Below are 20303 nucleotides of genomic sequence, written 5' to 3' on the forward strand. Positions count from 1 at the left end.
TTAAAATATTCACAGTGCCATTTAACACAAATGGAATTTATTATGAATGAAAAACTGATGGATTCATTGTAAAGAGTGAAAATATGCAGTCATTACCCAAAGACAGTCATTACCTGACCTGACCCAAAGTTAGTTTTGTTGATGTAACCTAATACAGTTAGGTTGATACATTGATATTTAATCATTTTTTTTTTAACTTTCAGTTACTGGAGAAAGAGGAACAGTTTGGTTCTGATCATTTGGTTTTGTTAATAATACCTTTCTCATTAATCATGACATTACTCTGTAACCATGTTTTGTTTTTCAAGTACCCAAAAGCAACCACTGTGCATTTCACGTTTAGTCATTTTCCTGAAATATGATAATCCAGCATGTAATTGATAGGAAAATTGCTCGTCTCCAGTCAAGACTTTGCTGATGGATCATTATTTGTGGCAGGCTGCTGATGAGTTTTGACTGAAAGTAAATCTGTTCCTCTTTCTCTCTATCCGGCTCAACTACATTAACATGCAAACAGGCAAATTAGCCTCCCCACAGGAAGTCTTTGAGGGCAGGCGAGAGAGAGCAGCCAGGCCCAAGTTAGGTACTCCAATCAATGGCCTTGTTCCACAGGCAAGAGAGGAAAACAAGGATTTGCATGACAGAGGTGGTGGGCACTGGTGCACGAAAAGGATTACAGTGCATTAAGATGGAATAGTTCCAAAGACATGAAGTCATATGGCAGGTTCTAAGGTTTACAGTAATATTTGCTTATTCGCTTATGCTGCAGTGACATGCTTGAAATTTTATTTGAAAACCTTTATGTTCTGTCCTTTAAATATACTTTAAACAGTGGTAACGTGCAAATAACTATTTCTATACCTGATCTAACCCTTAAACTTATTTTTGTTAGTCTAACCTAATGTATTTAGCTTAATTCAGAAACGTTCAATTATATTCCTGATTTTCAGTTAATTTAGACCGTATTTTTACTTTAGCATTTTTTTTTCAGTGTATACGTGACTAAACTGATTCTCATTTTAAAAATTTAGCAAGGTTTGTACACAGACGAAACAGCATGAGTCAGGCTTGAGGGGACTTCAAATCAATGAAATATAATTTCTTCAGGGATTTTCACAGTGTATATTTCATGTAGAATTCTATCACACTAAAAAAAACGTTAATGGAATGTCAAATCCTGATGCTGATGTACACATGATGTGTTTGATGAAACAGAGACTGCATGTGCATTTGAATGATAAAAAAAATAAAAATCACGTTGATGGTGATCCAGATTTGCTTTTTCATTGACTCTAAACAGATTTAAGGTATATTGCGCAGCCTGAAATATTTGTGGAAAACACCATACAATTGACTTAAATCGTGCCATTGTTCTTTTGTTTGAGGGTTACCTGCAGATTATGGGTATGTGCACGACCCCACAGATGCACACACTTCGCTTCAGAGCTCATTTTGCTCACTTTCTTTCCTCCAGCCTGCAAAGTGCTCAATACAGTATTGACTTGTTCTCCACGGCAACCTGCAAAATTCCACCGACTCCCCTCCACGAGCCTGGCGGTCTGTCTCTCCACCCCTCCCTCTATCGTTCGCTCTGTCTCCATCACTTCTCCCATCCCCCCATCTCCAGCTCCAGGGATGTGGTGACACTCAATGTGTGTGTGACTGAAAGAGGGAGAGTGTGTGTGTGTGTGTGTGTGTGTGTGTGTGTGTGTGTGTGTGTGTGTGTGTGTGTGTGTGTGTGTGTGTGTGTGTGTGTGTGTGTGTGTGCATCATGCATGTGTGTGTCCACACACCATGTGAGTGTGTGTGTTGTGGGGGTGGCTCATTGCATGGGGCTGTAGGCAGTGTGGTTTAAAGAGCCAGTCACTCTAGCAGTCGTGATAACAATGACTTCGGCACAGCCATTTCAGTGCGCTGATCCAAAAAGAACACATAACCATCCGAATCTGTCAATCTATTTTTCTCTCAATAAAATAGCTTCAGAAAATCTATAAGAATGCATGTTGTGTGTGGTGCACATAATTGCTTTCAAATATGCACATCATATAGAATTTGCTATCCTGTATTTGACTGCTGTGCAGATATCAACTAGATTTGATCTCAGTAGCATGAGTCTGCCAGAAGGACACAGAGGGGCTGCCTAAGGGATGTGGTAGTGTGAAATGAGTATGTCATTATAAAAGGCTTGTTATGGAGGCGGATGCTGATCACACTGCTCCGTGTTAATGTGGAAATGTGAGGGTGAGAGTGTCTGAAGCTAATCACCCCCCACTGATGTCTGACTGCCACGCTCAAGGCCACTCCAAACCTTTCTCTCAGTTTCCACCATAGTCTCAATTTTGAAATATACTTTTTCATTATTATTATTATTATTATTATTATTATTAATATAAAGCTGCTTTAATCAAATGTACATGTAGAGCAATCAAAAGCAATGTGAATTGAGCTTGTAAATCTGGCTTCTAATTTACAAATTCTAATTATTTAAATATTAGGGGTGTAACAATATATCGTGTCACAATATATCGCAATACAAAAATGCAACAATATATATCGTGGATAGTGACCATGTTGGTATTGTGTATAGTTCATCCAAAATAAAAAGTACTGTGTGAGAGTTTTAGTGTCAGAACTATAATGTAGTAGACTACTATAGTAAACTACTATATATAATGTTGAATATAATGTTGAATAATGCATTGGGGGAATATTTGGGTCCTGATAATGCCAAATGTCTTATGTTACCAGTAAAAAGTGGCCTACATTATTTTAAATATATCAAGTCAGTGACAGAGTGCAAGCATATTCGTCTAAAATAATTCTGTATTTTCAGCTTCAGAATCATAAATATTTTTATTCTCGTGTCACTATTGTCCTGTGCAGCAGCAGCACCAAGTCCAAGCCTAGTCATTTACACCCACAATGTAATACCAAATTTAGCATTTTAATCAACAGTACATTTTTTGTTAACCTTTTACCATATGTCTTGGACTATCGCAATAATACCGTATCGTGAGTTCAGTATCATGATATGTATCGAATCGTGACGTGGGTATCGTTACACCCCTATTAAATATAGTTAAATACAGTTATGACATGCACTTTCCATACCATTCAGAAATATTAAGTAATATTACTAATGGCAAGCTAATGGGTGTGATTCAGCTATACACAGACTAAATACACTCTCAGGAAAAAGCTATCACTGGGGATTTATCCCTTAAAATAATAATGTACAGTTTATGGAATTAATATGTGCCTTTAAGTTACAAATATGCACAAATTTGGGGCACAAAGCTGTAACTTTTGAAAGGATACCATCCCAGTGTCTTTGTACCTTTTTTCTGAGAGTGTATTAGGCCCACATTAACCTTTACCACCATAGAGTAAGTGTGTCAGAGCCACAAGAGAAAAAGAGTATGAGAGAAAGAGTGGAAGAGACAGGAAGCGATTGTATGTGTGCACATAGAATAATTGAGTGTTCCACAGTGAGTCATTCTGGCTGGTCGTCATTGTTCAATAATCATGAACATTACCTTACTACTGCTCTCTCAGGACTCTGAGCCAATCAGTGCCTAACTCATAGGGCTTGTATGAGTCACTGTGATGACGGTCTGTTTTCCCACTCTCATCTGAAAAATGGCAATAAGGCACTTAAGTTATAACTGTAACAGCTGTTGACACTGTGTGTGTTTATGTTTGCAGGTGTGCATACAATATAAGAATGTATATTCATTTATCACTTTAAGGTTGTGGCACAAACAATTTTCATTATAGTATTTTTTTATCGTTTCATTTTTTATTTTATTTTAGATGGGTTACAATCCCAAACCATCCCACATGTATGGGACAAATAGAACAGTAAGAATAAAATAATATTACCAATGTCAAATATATACAGTATATTGTACCATAATACAAGCATCTTATTATATTCCAATATTATTCCAGTTATAGGCAAATACATAAAATAAACAGGTGGTACAAAAAAGCTGTCACTGGGGTGAAACCCTTACAAACGGTACTGATTTGTCATTTAGGTAATAATATGCACACTATAGGTAATACTATGTACATTTAAGGTATTAGTATGCAATCTTTAAGGGTAAATAAGGTACAAAAGTGTACCTTTAAAAACGGCACATTTTCTGAGAATGACATTTTAGTCATTCATTCCAGTACAAAGTTCTTTACATTATCTATATTTCTACTACTGCAGAGCCCTTAATGCAATCCAGTTGATCCTTACAGAAGATAAATCATGAAAAGGGATGTCTAACAAGCATTGCAAAAAATGATAACTCATGAACCTTACACATGCTTTTTGACAATGGTTAAAGTCATCATTCAGGAGGATGCAATGCATGGTTTCATATTAAAATCAAGTCCCTAGGGAGTACAAGTCAAGGTATAAGTCTCTCATCAACTTATTACTCAAAAGGTGCATAGTTACCCAGGGGTCGGCACTAAAGAGGAAAAAGGTGGGACTGAGTTACTGAGTCCTTGGCCCAGAGCCATGGGGAACCACAAAGATCCTCCCGAGGGCAGGGACACTGATATTAGCTGAGGGGGCCCCAAAGCAATACACACAGTACAAGGGGCCCAGAAACAAAGACCCTTCCCAACATTTTTTGAAAATTTTGAATGAAACTTGCAACACAACATTATGTAAATGGACTGAAGGTTATAGGATTATGTTTCCCAGATCCCCTCTGTACTATATTCTTTGCTCCAGTCTTCCTAGATATTAACTGAAATGTGTTGTTGACTCTATTTATTAAATATAAAAGGCACAAACACTTCTAAAACATATGTCTGGATAAAACAAACTGTTTGGATTGGTTATGACGGTACAGTATGAATAATTGTTAAACTTTAATTTTACTAATGAATGTTCAATGATTATTCATGAATTAAACATTGGTTGACAGACTGATGGTGATATCAAATGAATTCTAAAAATTTTCTAAACTGTAATTTTCCCACAGCTTTGATTGTGTTCAACCTGCATGGCTGATTGTTAAACCAAAGTACTTTGCATTTTTACCCAAAAAAGTACCTGTAAGCAAGCCAAATGAGTTCCGAACAAATGTTTTAGAGGTTCATCTATCAGTTACGCATCTGCCCACTACACTTCTGTTGTAATTCTTTCATCCACTACCCCATCTCTATCTTTAGTTTTTTTCATCAACATTCCATTCAAGTCATCAACATTCCATTTGCATTGTTGTGACAGATATTAATAGTCATCCAAGCTGGATGAAACTGTTCAAGTTCAATGTACATATCTCCGCTCAATGCTGAACTTCATAGTCACTGAGGTGTAATATAATTAGTGTTGACGGATGAGTTACAACCAAGGAAATAATTTCAAACTAAGTCTGATGGAGGCTGTTTATGCTCTACTTTTATTTCTTTTTTAAAGATATTTTTGTTGGTTGTACTGTTCTTAAGGAGCAAATAACTGCAAAATCATCTTCTTGTTTCCCCTTGCTTAATGAAGCATGCTAGTGAATATTACTGGGTGTTGAAAATAGGTATAGCTAAGCAGGTATAAGTCCCTCTGACAACTGTGGTCATGTTCTGAGAAGAGAAATTTCCTGACACCCATAACATAGAATTGTAATGGTCAATGAATTCTGAGTGACAGTAAGACTGGGTGAAATGGGGTGAAATGGATTGTGTCATTTAGTTCAAACCACCTGATTAGATTAGGCATTATTGCCATGAGATATCAGTAAATAAAAAATAAAACATAAATAAAGAAACAGGAAAATGCAGGACAAACTGCTAAACATGTCTCCCAATTTGGGTCTTTTCGCGTTGTCTAGAATATTTGTTCAGCAGGGCAGTATGTAAAATAAATAAATAAATAAATAAATAAATAAATCATGAAAAAGTCGTGGCAGATTTTGATGTTACATGAAGCTGCAAGAGCATCAACTCTTGGTTCCAACACCAGCATCAAGGAGACAACGATGGATGCACCAACAGCTCAGCTTTACCCGCAAACGAAATTGCACCCCTGGGTGCCAGAGAACATTTTCGAGAACATAAGACGGAAATTTTAAATTGGCTTTCAAATACGATGATGACTTTATTAACATGTTTCAACTGGCCAAACACCGGCAATTTTTTTAAAGAGTTTGCATGATATTTTAATGACTATACGAGGTGATGACGAAGACTGCGGTGTCCAGTTATGCATTTCATAAAACCACAGAACAACCAGCCAAACTCGAGTTCAAAACTGTCAGGCTCTAATGTTACCTTTATAACCTTTTTAGTAACTGCGACAAGTAGGTTTCGCATATTCAACGTTATACATTCGAAGGAAGCAGAAACTTCGTAGTCATGGATTTAAGATCTATGTGACAATGAATTCTTGAAAACATCCCTTTGATCAAACCCTTGAACCTAGAGAGCTTCTGCTTCTTTTTGCAAGTTCTTTAAGCAATGTTTAATGTTCTCATTTTAAGCGTGACAGACATCTAAACTGTGCGCTGACAGGGAACAGAAAAGAACGAAATATTTCGTTGCATTCAAAGTTTCATGCGCACCAGCACTGAAGGATAATCAGAGAGGTAATTCTGTTGTATAACGATCCTTTCTCCTTTCAGTAGTTACACGGATTCTTACGTAAATTTTCCAGATTATTCACAGTATTTTTTGTAAACAGTAGCTTAGTCGGAAGAGAGAGCATGTGTCAGTTGTTCTGAAATTTAATCTGAAGCCACAGTTGTGTTCTTCTTGGTTTGCGGTGATGTTACTTACAACACTTGTATTTTATTTTGTTAAGTGCAGCCCATCCTATGTTAGTACTTGAGGCACAGTATGTGAAAGACTTGACCCAACTCTTTATTTAACATGATTTAAATTAGCCTAGTAACATGAACATCTCCCATATGAGCACCAGAGATCAGCAGGTTTAAAATGTTAAAATATTGTTCTTTAATGAAACAAGTAGGCTAACTCAAGATTGTCTATTGCTAAAATTAGCTATTGCATTGGTTAAACTTCATTTTACACTACAGAATCTCCCGTAAAATGACACAAATGGGTTCGTGCGATTAAACTATGTTTGCAATGCTACAATTCGTCTCCTGCACAAGATTCTTTAGAAGATAAACTTTTTATCTATCTGAGAAGTCAATTTTAACTGCATAATGTCAGTGAATACATAGGCTACTGATGTTTCATTTAATAGCATATATTCAAGTATTTTCGCTGCTGTTCAGCAGTCATTGCCTTATAAGGAAAGGCAGTCGTGCCTCTCTGCAATAGGCTGAGAATTGCCGCCTGCAGTTAACCCTTATCATGCTGAATTTTTCTGAAGATTTGTACCGTTTTGTGGCCGCAAAGTCACATTATTATGTTTGTATGATTGTGCATATTATTAAGTGTATGTGTGCAAGTGTATCAGTGCATATTTTGAGTATGGGTGCACATTATTAAGTGAGCATTTCTTAAGTGTGTGTGTGTGTGTGTGCGTGTGCGTGTGAGTGAGTGAGAGAGAGAGAGAGAGAGAGAGAGAGAGAGAGAGAGAGAGAGAGAGATTTCCCACTTAAGATAGTACGCACAGCCTTTGTGGCACATGCAGTGAATGAGTAGTCATTGCCCAGGGTTTTCACACATTCGTTTGCCACTGCAGGTTTTTTTTTTTTTTTTTTTTTTTTTTTCACAGGTCCTACAGCAGCCGTTGGCCGTCAGAAGGCAGATGTCAGATGAAAATGCCTATCAGCTAGTTGAGTGCTAGAGGCTTTGAAGACCAACCACAGTGACCTACATATTGTAGCCTATATTTGCAGTAAACTCTAACGTGCGTTGAATGAGTCTAAACAACTACATTTTGTTGATCATAGTATTATGTAGGCGACTTGTATCCAAACAACAAAATAATTTGTAACCTCTCTAAATGCAATTTTCCCAAACGAAGACAGATCTCGGAACATAAAATAAACTGTTTAGGACGAGTAGCCTAGGCGTGCGCTATGTCTACCTATCACGTTTTAAACATGCACCAAATCTATCCAAATTAAATTTAGTCAATTCGTCCTGGTCAAACCAAGTCTTGGACACCAAAAAATTATTATGTTATAATCTAATTTATTATGGTAATGGAAGGTAGGCTATAGGTTTTAGTGTAACATCGGTGATTTTTAGGTGTTTGTTCAACATAACCAAACATTGCATTTGTTCATAGAGCTTAACTCTTCACTTTAGTATAGGCCTATCTATCATAGAGCAGCTATTCATTTATAATATTATCTTCTTCAAAGTTGTCCCTGCACTGATATAAACTTAAAATGGAGGGTAAATCGCACATAAAAAAACAAACAAAAAAACATTTTAGATTCTGATAATGATTTAGCCTGTCAGTCACCCGAAACTGCTAAATGACAAATAATGAAGCAATCAAACTTGATTTAAAAAAATGGTTTAATTGCCACGATTGTTTCCTACTTTACGTCATGAAGGAAGAATTCTCGCCCCGGACCTGAAGGGCTGCTAACGACTCTTCATTCGTTCGCTAAACCCGCGGCACAGGGCTGACCAGCCTCTACACCGCCCCTCCTGTGTGACGTCAAGCCCATAGCTATTTGCATGAAGTACGTTGTACAGCTCATCTGAGTTAAAACTGAGTCTCACTTGAGAAGCGATCGCGCGCGCACTGAGAAGTATTACAGCGCGCGCTGAAAATGGAGCTGCCCGCCGCGGGTGAGCACGTCTTCGCGGTGGAAAGCATCGAAAAGAAACGCATTAGAAAGGTTTACGGTTTTCTCTTAACACATTCTTTACATTGTTCATGTTGTAAGCGTATTAAACGTGCAAGTAATGTTTGTATTTTAAAAGCGAGACCAACAAGAGTATGGATTTGTTTCTGAAACTCGGAATAATAGTAATGTTTTATTTATTTATTATATTTACAGCAATTTCCACTAGTAATTGGCTTTGTTTTTGTGATATTTGCAGGGAAGGTTTGAGTACCTAGTCAAGTGGAGAGGCTGGTCTCCCAAGTAAGTTTCCTTTCAAGATGTCACTTGCTTGCTGTGCTATTTCAATGTGTGTGTGTGTGTGTGTGTGTGTGTGTGTGTGTATGTGTGTGTGAGTGTGCGTGCGTGCGTGCGTGTGTGTAAGAGAGAGAGAGAGAGAGAGAGGGGTGGGTGTAAATAATAAATAATGTATTTTATGGTAAATAATATTGTTTCATATTTAAGCTTAATGCTGTAGAAATGGGGTTCTGTAATGCAAAATAATCGTATATTTTAAAACGATATAACAGTAGGCTACCAAAAGGTTATCAGTAGGCTATTTTATACTTAATATTTTTTAATCGGAACGTTAAACAGGAACTTGTTAGTGCCTCCTGTTAGTGCCTCCTGTTAGTTAGTCGTTCAGATGACAGCCACCACGTTAGATAGTTCGGTTGAGAGAGCTGGTGATATTCATGCTTCTCTGCTCTCCCCCTCTTCCCTCGCTCTCCACCTCCTTTCTTCTTTCTATAGATATAACACGTGGGAGCCAGAGGAAAATATTCTGGACCCGAGACTTCTCGTCGCATTCCAAAACCGGTGAGACATAGATGCAGCCTTGGCTTGACGCTCTGACCTTGTACAGCCGAAAGGGGAAAAGGAGGGAAGATGCTTTCACTACCGCTCGTGCTCATTCTTTTTCACTTTCTCTCTCGGTGACAGAAAGGGGAGCACACAAGAGCGGGAGAGAACTTGTGCGCAGGCGCGCCATAGGCTATGACTGAATTGCCACGATCAGAGCACAGCCATTAAAGGATGTTTACATATAGACGTGGCCAGAAAATGTGATCCTTTGCGACGCCTTGCAATCCTTGTGGAACCATTTATCATAAACAAACGTACCGCTGTTTCAATATTGTACTATTATTCATTTCGTCTGGGGCTGACAGTTTTCGCTTTTAGACATCTTCAAATGCCCTAAACCAAAAAGCTTAAAGCCGAGGTGTATGCACACTCTAATTTACTGTATTTTGCATTACAAATGGGCAGTTTTTCGTGGCTACATGTGCATTCACGCCTCCTCGAAATTCCACACACATTTTTGTCGGGTATTCATCCCCTTTGACTGGCATCTGCGTGCACCATTAGCGGTCTCCCTCGTGACAAGGAATTCTGTTTGGAGTAATTGCACGCGCCCCTTGAGTATAAAATCGTTCTAGGTCGTCTAATTACGTTTTTGCAATATTGTTTTATAGAAGGTCGATGGGAAAATAGCTAATGGCCCATTTCTTTATAGCTCATGGACGTAGTTTGAGATAAAAAATAAATAAATAATATAAGCCAGAAAAGCCTGTCAAATAACCCGTCAAATAGCAGTATTATTAATATAATAATTTATTCATGAGTTTTGCAATCTTTCTGGTTTTCTTTTTTGTTTACCCTTTCTTTCTAACTGGGATTGTCCACCAAATTAGTAAACAAGGTGTGAATGTTCTTTATTTTATGTAATCAAATTTTATGTAATGCCACTGGTGGGCAAATTAAGTGCATATGTAAATAATACACAAAACAGTCATTGACATGCCCCATAATGGGACAATGGTCTGAATAAATCAAAAGTTAAATATATTTGTGTCATGTGTTTCTTTCTATCATGACTTTGTATAATCTAAAACTATTTTCTATTCAGGGAAAGACAAGAGCAGCTAATGGGTTATCGCAAACGAGGGCCAAAACCAAAACATCTTCTCCTGCAGGTAATACTTACAATCATGTCACGAACACAATGTACCCAATTAACTTCTGTGAAAGTCACACCTGTTTATACTGTAAAGCTCATTGTTAATTTGTCTAATTTCCAAGGTACCATCATTTGCCCGAAGATCCAGTGTTCTTACAGACCTTCAGGGTGTGTCTCAGGATGAGGATAACCAACCCAAAGCAACTTCAGACCTGGTTCAAAGCCAGCAATACCAGCTTAACAGTAAGAAGCACCATCCCTACCAGCCCAACCCAAAAGACAAGCAGGGAAATGCACGAACAAATGGGAAAAAAAAGCACTACTACCAGCTCAACAGCAAGAAACACCACCACTATCAACCAAACCCTAAAATGTATGACTCCCTGTATCAGAGGCTCAGAGAGACCAAAGTTCCTGAGTTGACTGACAAGGAATGGAATTTATCTCCAGCTCTACAGCAGAAATGGGTTCAAGATAAGGATTCTGGGTGCCTCAGTAAGGTGAGGAATATTACAATGGAGTTGAAAAACCTTTCTAAACTAAACGGTAGAGATGACTTAAACGTGACTGCGAACAATGCAAAGGAGGACACAGCACCTGCCAATGGAATAAGCAGCAAACTGAAGATTGTGAAGAACAAGAATAAAAACGGGCGCATTGTCATTGTCATGAGCAAGTACATGGAAAATGGCACACAGACAGCTAAAATTAAGAAGGGAATGGCTGATGCTGAGAAAAAAAGGCAAGCACAGGACTGTAAGTCCTGTGGAACAGATGAATGTACAGAGAAGATAAAGCACACAAAGAAGCAAAGTCTTGTAAAAGTGATAAAAAAGGACAGTAAAGCTGAGTCTGCCTGTTTGAGGTTTTCCAATGGACTATCATCTTGTAGAGAGGACAATCCTAAAAAAGCATGCTCCATTGTGTTTGAACCAAACAACTCAAAGAAGCCTGGCAGCACCGGAGAGCATGCATCTGATGAACAACCCTTGAAACTGACAACCAAAACCAGTCTGACTCCATTGCCTTTTGAGATGAATGATCAAAGAGGCACCCAATCTACCCAATATGGTCCCCCAACCTTCCCTCAAAAGCGTTGCTGCTCTGAGGCAGACAGTGGTAGCGGGGAGGCTAAGAGGTTCTTAAGTTCTCAGAGTATAAGTGCTCCAAATACTGACTTATCTCACTCTTGCAATGGCACCACAGACTTCAATGACCATAAGCACTCTGGCGTACATGACTTTGAAATCCTGGACTTCAACCAAGATGAACCCATAGACCTCAGCTGTGTAAGGTCGAGAGAAGAGAGAAACATTTCTACACATTCTCAGATTGGAAACTATATTGCAACTGGGAAAGAAGTGGTGTCCACACCAGGACAAGTAGAGATAGAAATGAAAAAATCTGTTCCAAGCTTTACACCTTTTCTGGGGAATATAATAATCACTGATGTCACAGCGAACTGCCTCACAGTGACATTCAAGGAGTATGTTAAGTTTAGGAATATATGATGGATATAAAGTCTATAAAGACTACTGACTATTAACTGTGAATTTGTAAAAAAAAAGTAAAGCATGTTTAATCATCAAGTCCTCAAACTTGCCTGGATATTTTGAAACAATCTAGTGTAAAGTTTTGATAGTTTCAGACTGCATTCAAAAAAATGAATTAATTTTCAAATTCACACATTTAACTATTCCATGTTAGGGATAGAAAAAATAAACTAAACAGGTTTTTCTGTTCAGCTTGTTTCATATTAGCTCAAAGCTATTTGAAGTGCCATTATTTCAGAAGGCTTAAATATAAGGAGGAGCACTTGCTACACATGTAATACTGAGAAATGTTTTCTACTGATCTGTATTTTATAGTCCTTGTTTTAAAAAATGTCAATTGAAATGTGTTATTAAGGTTTGTCTAAGCATATTAAAAGTTTTATTTTATGTTTTTGAGTAAGATCTCAGTCTTTGCTTGTACTGCAAGCAGGTGTGTGATGAATAGAGAAGTTCCATTTGCACCGATGTGAGACGAGCTAACAGATAGGCCATGTGAGAGATAGCAAAGCATCATTACTATCATGTAAATGCACAAGATATCAATATCAGAATGAACTTTGCACAACTCCTGAACAGCACAGATGAGCAGGGAGGTGAATGACACTTAAGACTTCTGTCATGTTTTGGAGTAACTCATGTTTTAAGTGTAACTCATGTTTTTTATTATTATTATTATTATTATTATTAGCTAACGGGGTTTGCCTAGTGTCACATTTAATTGATTCAATAAAAAGAAACATGGCAATTCCGCATACAGTTAGTAGCCTACAGAGCATGTATCATCCGCTGAAAATTAGGCACGTCTTTTGGAGTGCTGGCTGGCAGCAGTTTTGTCTCGCTTTTCGAAGCTACGTTTTAGACAAGGCCTAACTTAAAACCTAAAAAAAAAGTACAGTATGACTTTATAGTGTATAATTATGCGTTAAGCATCTACTGTAGGCTATACCCTTAGCCTACATTTGGACATCATCGAGATCAGGTAAATCATCCAATTTAAAACATTAGGGCTGTCAAGAATTTTGTCGCTGGATTCATTTTTGTTTAAGAGATGTCATATGTTTCAACTTGCTAAAAGAAACATAGCTAAACAGGAATAGGCTATCTAAGAAAACTGAAATCTGTTTTCATGATGGATATTGCCTCTAAACAAGCATACAAAGAAATTCCTTGAGCTATCAGGCACTAAAGGCAGACCAGGGAAAGCAAGAGGGAAACTTTCATCGCGCCTTCGAATGCATTTTCCCTTTTTGTTCAGATAAGGTTTACGGTTGAGCCCAGTGAATGATTAGCCTACACAGCATTTTACTCAAGCCATGTGGCGAGAACCTCAGGTTGTCAAAATAATGATAATAAAATAATAAAACACCTCTTACAATCGGATCAGACACTGTTGCTTAAAATCTAATACCCTGAACTCGGTATAAGGCGTAATAGCATATTTGCTCCTGTAAGTCTTTTCAGCACACATTTTGAGGTCAGTGGTAAGACAGACAACGTAAAATGGATTATAATAAATGGGTTTACCGCGGCTCTCAGAAAAATAAGTTAAAACAGCGCTGACATTTCAACAATTAACATTTAACAGGCATTTAGGCAGTAGGCTAGTCTTTAGCCTATATGTAACCCCCATAAAGCATTCCAGAATGTGAATGAATGTCGCTTTTACAGATAGAATAGGCTATAGACTTTATATTTTATGTCCTCCAAATAGAATAATATGCTAGCTTTATTTCTTTATAAACTTTATTTATGCGCAAGACGCTCCATACAACCCCGACAAGAATAGCGTACTATGCATCGTAAAAGGTTTATCGGTAAAACACACCGTAGGCTAGAATATTAGAATACTAATTATGGCTTCGTGGTAGCTTTCGCTTGCTATCATGGAGCTTGTAAAGCTTTGAACAGCCTGATGTATAAAACCAGACTCTTTTTTTGTGTGTGTCAGCGCTAACATGGCGGACAGCAAACGTCTCTTTCTCACGGCAAGACTGCTTGGATGGGCTCGTGGATGAGCTATTTGTCCATCCAAAAATGAGGCAGGGGTTGGTTAACCGTGAAATCTGTCAAAGATGGGCTTCGGAAAAGCAATGAAACGGAATCAACCATTTCCTCATGCTGCACCGTCTGAGATAAAGCTGCTTTCGCTGCGGTTATAAAATGGCTTCCTTTGGTCCATCCACTTTATTTGCGATCAGCTTATGAATTCAGCTTTACAGCGCATTTTGTCGATTGTTAATTTCGCAAGGTTATTTAAAATATGCTTTGAACATATTATTTTGAAATAATAAAGTAGTACATATTATCTGAGTTAAACATTAGGCTATTTATAGGCACATAAAATAAAATAAAGCGTTGGATAATGAGAGGGGACACAGAAATGTTCTGAAAGCTGTGGTTGAAATTGCCACAGATCGCTTTATTAAAATAAAGTGATTTGATCATGAGAAAAGAAGCGTTCTAAAGCCGTGGTTGAGATATGGACCCTTTAACTGCTTGTGGTGAAAAATAGCCTTCCTATGTTAATGACTTTTTTTTTTTAAATAATATGATCTAATCTAATAGGTTACAAATCGTCTTTAGGACGCTTGTAAACATAAAATAATCTGCAGAATAAGCTATAACTGCAGTTGGACTACATACTTTCTTCTTCTTCTTTATTTACCTAAAATGAATAAATAAATAAATAAATAAATATTTTTAATACAAGATTATCCCACATGTTTACTGGCGAGACTTAGATTAATTTTATTTGGCACATATAGCCTATGTTGTAAACCGTAGCTAATGCACGACTTTTTCCATTTTAATATCAATTTTATAATTATAGCATGTATATATATATATATATATATATATATATATATATATATGCCATTGAGATGACTGGGAAAAAGTGTCCCAATCAACCTGAATTTACCCTATAGGCTACAGGTAAACTATGAAAGCTCTCGATTTAAAATCCCAAATTGGCCTATAACTATGGGCCCATTAAATATCTAAGAAGTCTTAGTGTATCCTAAATAATCCAACAGGAATAGGGAAGCAATGTAATGATTTTAAAAATATATATATATATATATATATATTTTACATCGAATAGGCCTACTGTTTTTTTTGTGTGTGTTTTTATTTATTTTTATTTTATCGAAAATGTTCTTAAAAAGTCTGCAGGAAAAAAAAAAAGTAGTAGGTAATTGCTATTTCCTTTGTAAATTGTGCACAATTTCTCATGCTGGTTGCCCAGAAACGAGCGAACCAATAATATTCTTCCAGCTCGATCGAGATCGCGTATACGGATATAACCACTGCACTGCAGTTGTCAAACCACCAATCATCTTCCGCAAAAAAAAAAAAAAAAAAAAAAAAATCAACCATAAGCCCTGTTTATGCATAAAGACAAAAAAACCTGAAACCGCCTTGATTTTAGTTTGGAGAAAATTATTTTACAATCGTCAAAATAGGTCTATCTTGTTCAAACTGTTCATTGTTTTGCAGCGGATATAGCCTAGGCCTACATCATTTTCACTCACCGAATGAACCACTGCACATCCAACGCTTAATTTTGCAGGGCACCAAGTTATCAGTCAATATGATCTTTATTGATTAAGATAAGCCTATCTTTGCCCAAATTTTATTTCTAAATAATACATTTAAACGCTTGCTTACAGTGTGAAAATGTATGTAATTCAGCCAGGAAATTAGCCTATTTATTAATAACGTAATTTAGCTATAGCATCAGATTGGTAAACATTTTCGGAAAATGTTCGATAACATAGTTCCCTTTTTTATGGTCACGAGTGGGTAATAAAATAAAATAAAAAAGAATGACTGTTTTTCCTTCACATGTCTAGCTGACAATAATGTAGGCTGTGTATGCTATGATATTTCAATGATTATAGGTGATATTTATTATATATATTCATCTTTTTTTCTTCTTTTTTTTCGTTAAACCAACATAATTATGTGAGATTATTTAATTGAATTATAGGCTTTATGGAACACCCAATTACAAAAAGTAGCCTACGTATTTTTATATTTATTTTATGCAGGCTACATAGGCTACATCATTTAATATAGCCTATAGCCTAATATTATATTATCTACATATTTTTCTCTAAAATTCAAATCTGTTTTCAATTAAAAAACATAAATGAAATCTTATTTTTCTTAAAAAATTATTGCTGTTGTTTCGAGATTTTTTGAGCTAAAAATAAAGTTAATGCAGTAACACCTGACCCATGTAATCGTTATAAGGGAAACTAGGCTATATACAGAGGTTACTTTTAGAAGTGCATAATTCTTATAGGCCTACTAATAAAGATATAATAATTATGAAATGTTTAGTTGTCTTTACCAGAAGTTACTGTTGACTTGTCATCTTTTGAGCTATTAATTATTATTATTAGCATACATTATTACACCATTTTTTTATATAGGCTATATATATATATTTTTTTTATATATATATAAATAAATCGGGGTATTTTATAGGCGAAATGTAGCCTAAAATAGAAGTAGGCTATATGAATTAGTTTAGTAGTATAACCTTTTTTCTTCTAAAGGTTATGTCATTTATTTATTAAAATCGTTTTTGAACATCTTTTTTTGTTGAAATATATATATTGTGTATAATATTCACTTTTAAGTAGGCTAACTGGGTTTGCGCTCAAGCAGTTTAGTAGGCATGCTGTAGTCTAATCTATTTTGATCTATTTGATTTTTGATTCTCATTTGGCAGCTAAATGTCTTACACAAAAGCATCACACAATTAATTTTGTATTTATTCATTTTATTTATTATTATTATAATTAGCCTATTATTATTTTCGAAAGAGCCAGTTGGAGACCAAATCTAAATATTCGAATAATTTTGAGCAGACGTGTGGCTACGGGATAAACATGGCTTTGCGGTCCGTTTTTCTTCATCAAGAATAGGCTAACAAAATCTAGCAGGCTACCTCCTAGACTTAGAGCAAATAATGTGTAGCCTAACGAATAGCCTCAGATCATTGTTTAGGCGATATCACAGATTCTGTTTAATTACCGACTAGGCTATAGCCTAATACATAAGAATCATTCGTTTGTACAAATCTAGGCTATTACCCTGCAGTAGGACACATCAATAACCCAACAATGACATGACGTTTGTCATGGATTAAGACTTTTTAGCGGAATTATTATTAAGATTTTAGCGGAATTAGTCAAATAGTTTTGTGAATAGCAGAATATTGGTAAAAAATAAGATGCCATACATTTTCCTATCATAACAGGTGTAGCCTATATTATATTAGCCTATTATTTACAGCTATTTACAGAAAAATCTTATGAATTATGCTTGTTTCAGAAAATACAAAGTAGAGTTCATACAGCCTAGCCTACATATCCTGTATCAGTTGACGTTTCATTGATGACGTTTTCCTGTATTCTAGTCTTGACGATTAAACTTTAACGTGTATGTGTTCAGGGCAGGCTCAGCCGAGGAGGTCTTTCCTATTTTTTGTCAAGAATGCATGTATGTCACTAAGAAGCAAGTCCCGGCCACTTAGCAACAGCGGAGCCAATGAACGGCCTCAAAATGTTTCCACCTACAAGCGGTGCTAAGGCAACATGCTAAAGAACGTGATGACGTCTGGCTGTGCACGAGAGTATTATGGGCTGTATGGAATTCTGAAGCTAGAGGAGCAGGCGGACTGGACTCGCGCTCGCAGTCAGCTAGCTTCGCTGCAAGCTAACGGTAGACGAAGGTAAACATGGAGCTATCGGCTGTCGGGGAGAGGGTGTTCGCGGCCGAGTCGATCATCAAGAGACGAATACGACGGGTATGTGTTGAGTGAGAGTGATATCGACATTTTTCTGCATATATGCGCTCATGTCTTCGGCTCACGCTAACGAATTTTTTTTTTATGTGTATGTGTCTGATGGCACGCACAGGGTCGAATGGAATATCTCGTTAAATGGAAGGGCTGGTCACCCAAGTGAGTAATGCATGCATGCCCATCCTGTCTATCGTGCCTGTCTATCGTTTTAGTGACAGCGATGGCTGTCAAAATATCGCGAAGGCCATACAATCAGCTGGCAGGTTAACATGCTGGTTATTACTACAGACTGGTTTTGGCAGATGGCATGCTGCATCATTAGCTGGCCCTGCTGCTAGTGGCCGATAAAGCAGTGGTTTAAATGCAGCTAGAGATTGACAGTCATCACGTGAAACTTTTTTTTGTTCTCACAGGTACAGTACTTGGGAACCAGAGGAAAATATCCTAGACTCGCGCCTTTTCGTTGCCTTTGAAGAGCGGTAAAATAAATAAAGATTAATAATAATAATTATATTATTAGGCGGCCAAAAATACAGACATTTTCACACATGCTTTTGTATTTTCATTCAGGGAACGTGAGAGAGAAATATTTGGACCCAAGAAAAGAGGACCTAAGCTGAAGACTTTTCTTCTAAAGGTTAATGTCATTTATTTATTAAAATAGTTTTTGAACATCTTTTTTTGTTGAAATATATATATTGTGTATAATATTAACTTTTATGTAACTGGGTTTGCACTGAAGCCCTTGATATTAGCCTATACATGAATAAATAACACTTTTTTTTTTTTTTTAAAAAGGGCATATTTTTGTTTTTTTGCATTTATTTTTTAAAATCATATATTTTTGCAGGCCCAAGCTAAAGAAAAGGCAAAGTGTTATGAATTTAGGAATGAATCATCCAGGGGCATTCATGTTGCATATCCCAGTCCAGAGCCTGTGATAACCCCTAGATCGAGAGAGGGACTGCGTGCTGTGGTTCCCACCATTTTCCCTCCCAGCACAGTCAACCGAGGGGAGAGTGTAAGGCATTCACCTCCAGAACCAAGGGAGCATCGTTCTCCATCCTTACCAAGACCCAGCACTGATGCATTTACCCTTGCCCCAAAAAAGAGAGGACGGAAGCCCAAATTACGGTTCACAGATGGCTACACAAGCTCCTTGCATCCAGGGCATGCAAAAAGAGCTGCAGATGAAACCATGGCAAGCATTCCTTCCAAAATGGCAAAGTTGGGTTTGGGTGAAGACGAAGAGAGATGCTCTGAAATGATTGGGAGAATTAAAATATCTCACAAGCACATGGATGCTACCTATTCACACAAACAAAACAGAGTTGTTCCAAGCAGGAGTACCCAGCACATTTCTCCAGAGTGGAATTTGCATTCCAGCAGGACTAAACCACAAACAAGCCTCTTTCACCACAAACACCTGAAGCATCATTCAAAACGAAGGACATTTGAACATGGTGATTCCACCAGCAGACAGCCTTCACTTATCGCCAAAATCCCAGTGTCACGCATTTTTGGAGAGCCTGAGGAGGGAGATCCTTGGAGACCCTCCTTCAGCAATGTGGAGAAAGTTTTAGTTACTGATGTGACAACAAACTTACTGACTGTAACGATCAAAGAGAGTAGCACAGATAAAGGCTTCTTCAAAGACAAAAGATGATTTTGCCCTTCTTCAGAGGTCTTTTTATTATCAAAAATATTCTGTATTGTGTATTGTATAAAAAAAAATCTTATTCCGTTTTCTGTCCCACTGAAATCTGTATTTATTGTGAAATTGCTGCTTTAAGAGATTTGCATGCTAGACATGTTAAACAATGCTAGAACTGTGTCCGAATGCATACAAGAGTTCTTAGATAATTTGCTGTAAATACATTTTAATTACAAATTGTTAACAATAAATATATATGAGTCTATTAGTTCTCCCACACGAACTCAAACATTTATGTACAGCCTTAAAGTTGACATATTGCACATTTAGCGTCATATTATTGCGTCTTGTCATTACGTTTTGAAATCTTGTAATTTACGTTGACCTTTTTTTTTCCTTTTTTTTTTTTTTTGTAAGTTTATATTGTCAGTTACCTTGTAAACTTGTGTCACGGTACAACAACCATATCAATTTACTGATATAAAAGTGTAAAATAAAAATATGTTTTTAAAATGTAAAATAATAATGAACATGTTTCTTTTGTTTCTTTTTGCTTCAGCTCAAA

At 36.9% G+C, this 20303-nt stretch overlaps 2 protein-coding genes across 2 annotated transcripts; both read left to right on the forward strand.

Moving 5' to 3' along the window:
- The first annotated feature begins 8621 nt into the window (after positions 1 to 8621).
- On the forward strand, positions 8622 to 12655 carry LOC311301725 (E3 SUMO-protein ligase CBX4-like). The gene is made up of 5 exons (XM_084427010.1): positions 8622 to 8768; positions 8974 to 9017; positions 9507 to 9572; positions 10663 to 10729; positions 10836 to 12655. Exons 1-5 carry the CDS (start codon positions 8700 to 8702, stop codon positions 12222 to 12224), a joined length of 1635 nt encoding a protein of 544 aa, XP_084283136.1. The 5' UTR covers positions 8622 to 8699; the 3' UTR covers positions 12225 to 12655.
- Positions 12656 to 17895: 5240 nt separating this feature from the next.
- Positions 17896 to 20254, forward strand: cbx8b (chromobox homolog 8b). The gene is made up of 5 exons (XM_084426723.1): positions 17896 to 18087; positions 18200 to 18243; positions 18498 to 18563; positions 18655 to 18721; positions 18935 to 20254. Exons 1-5 carry the CDS (start codon positions 18019 to 18021, stop codon positions 19748 to 19750), a joined length of 1062 nt encoding a protein of 353 aa, XP_084282849.1. The 5' UTR covers positions 17896 to 18018; the 3' UTR covers positions 19751 to 20254.
- The last annotated feature ends 49 nt before the right edge of the window (positions 20255 to 20303 follow it).

This window comes from Rutilus rutilus, assembly GCF_951802725.1.
Source record: "Rutilus rutilus genome assembly, chromosome: 12".
NCBI lineage: Eukaryota > Metazoa > Chordata > Actinopteri > Cypriniformes > Leuciscidae > Rutilus > Rutilus rutilus.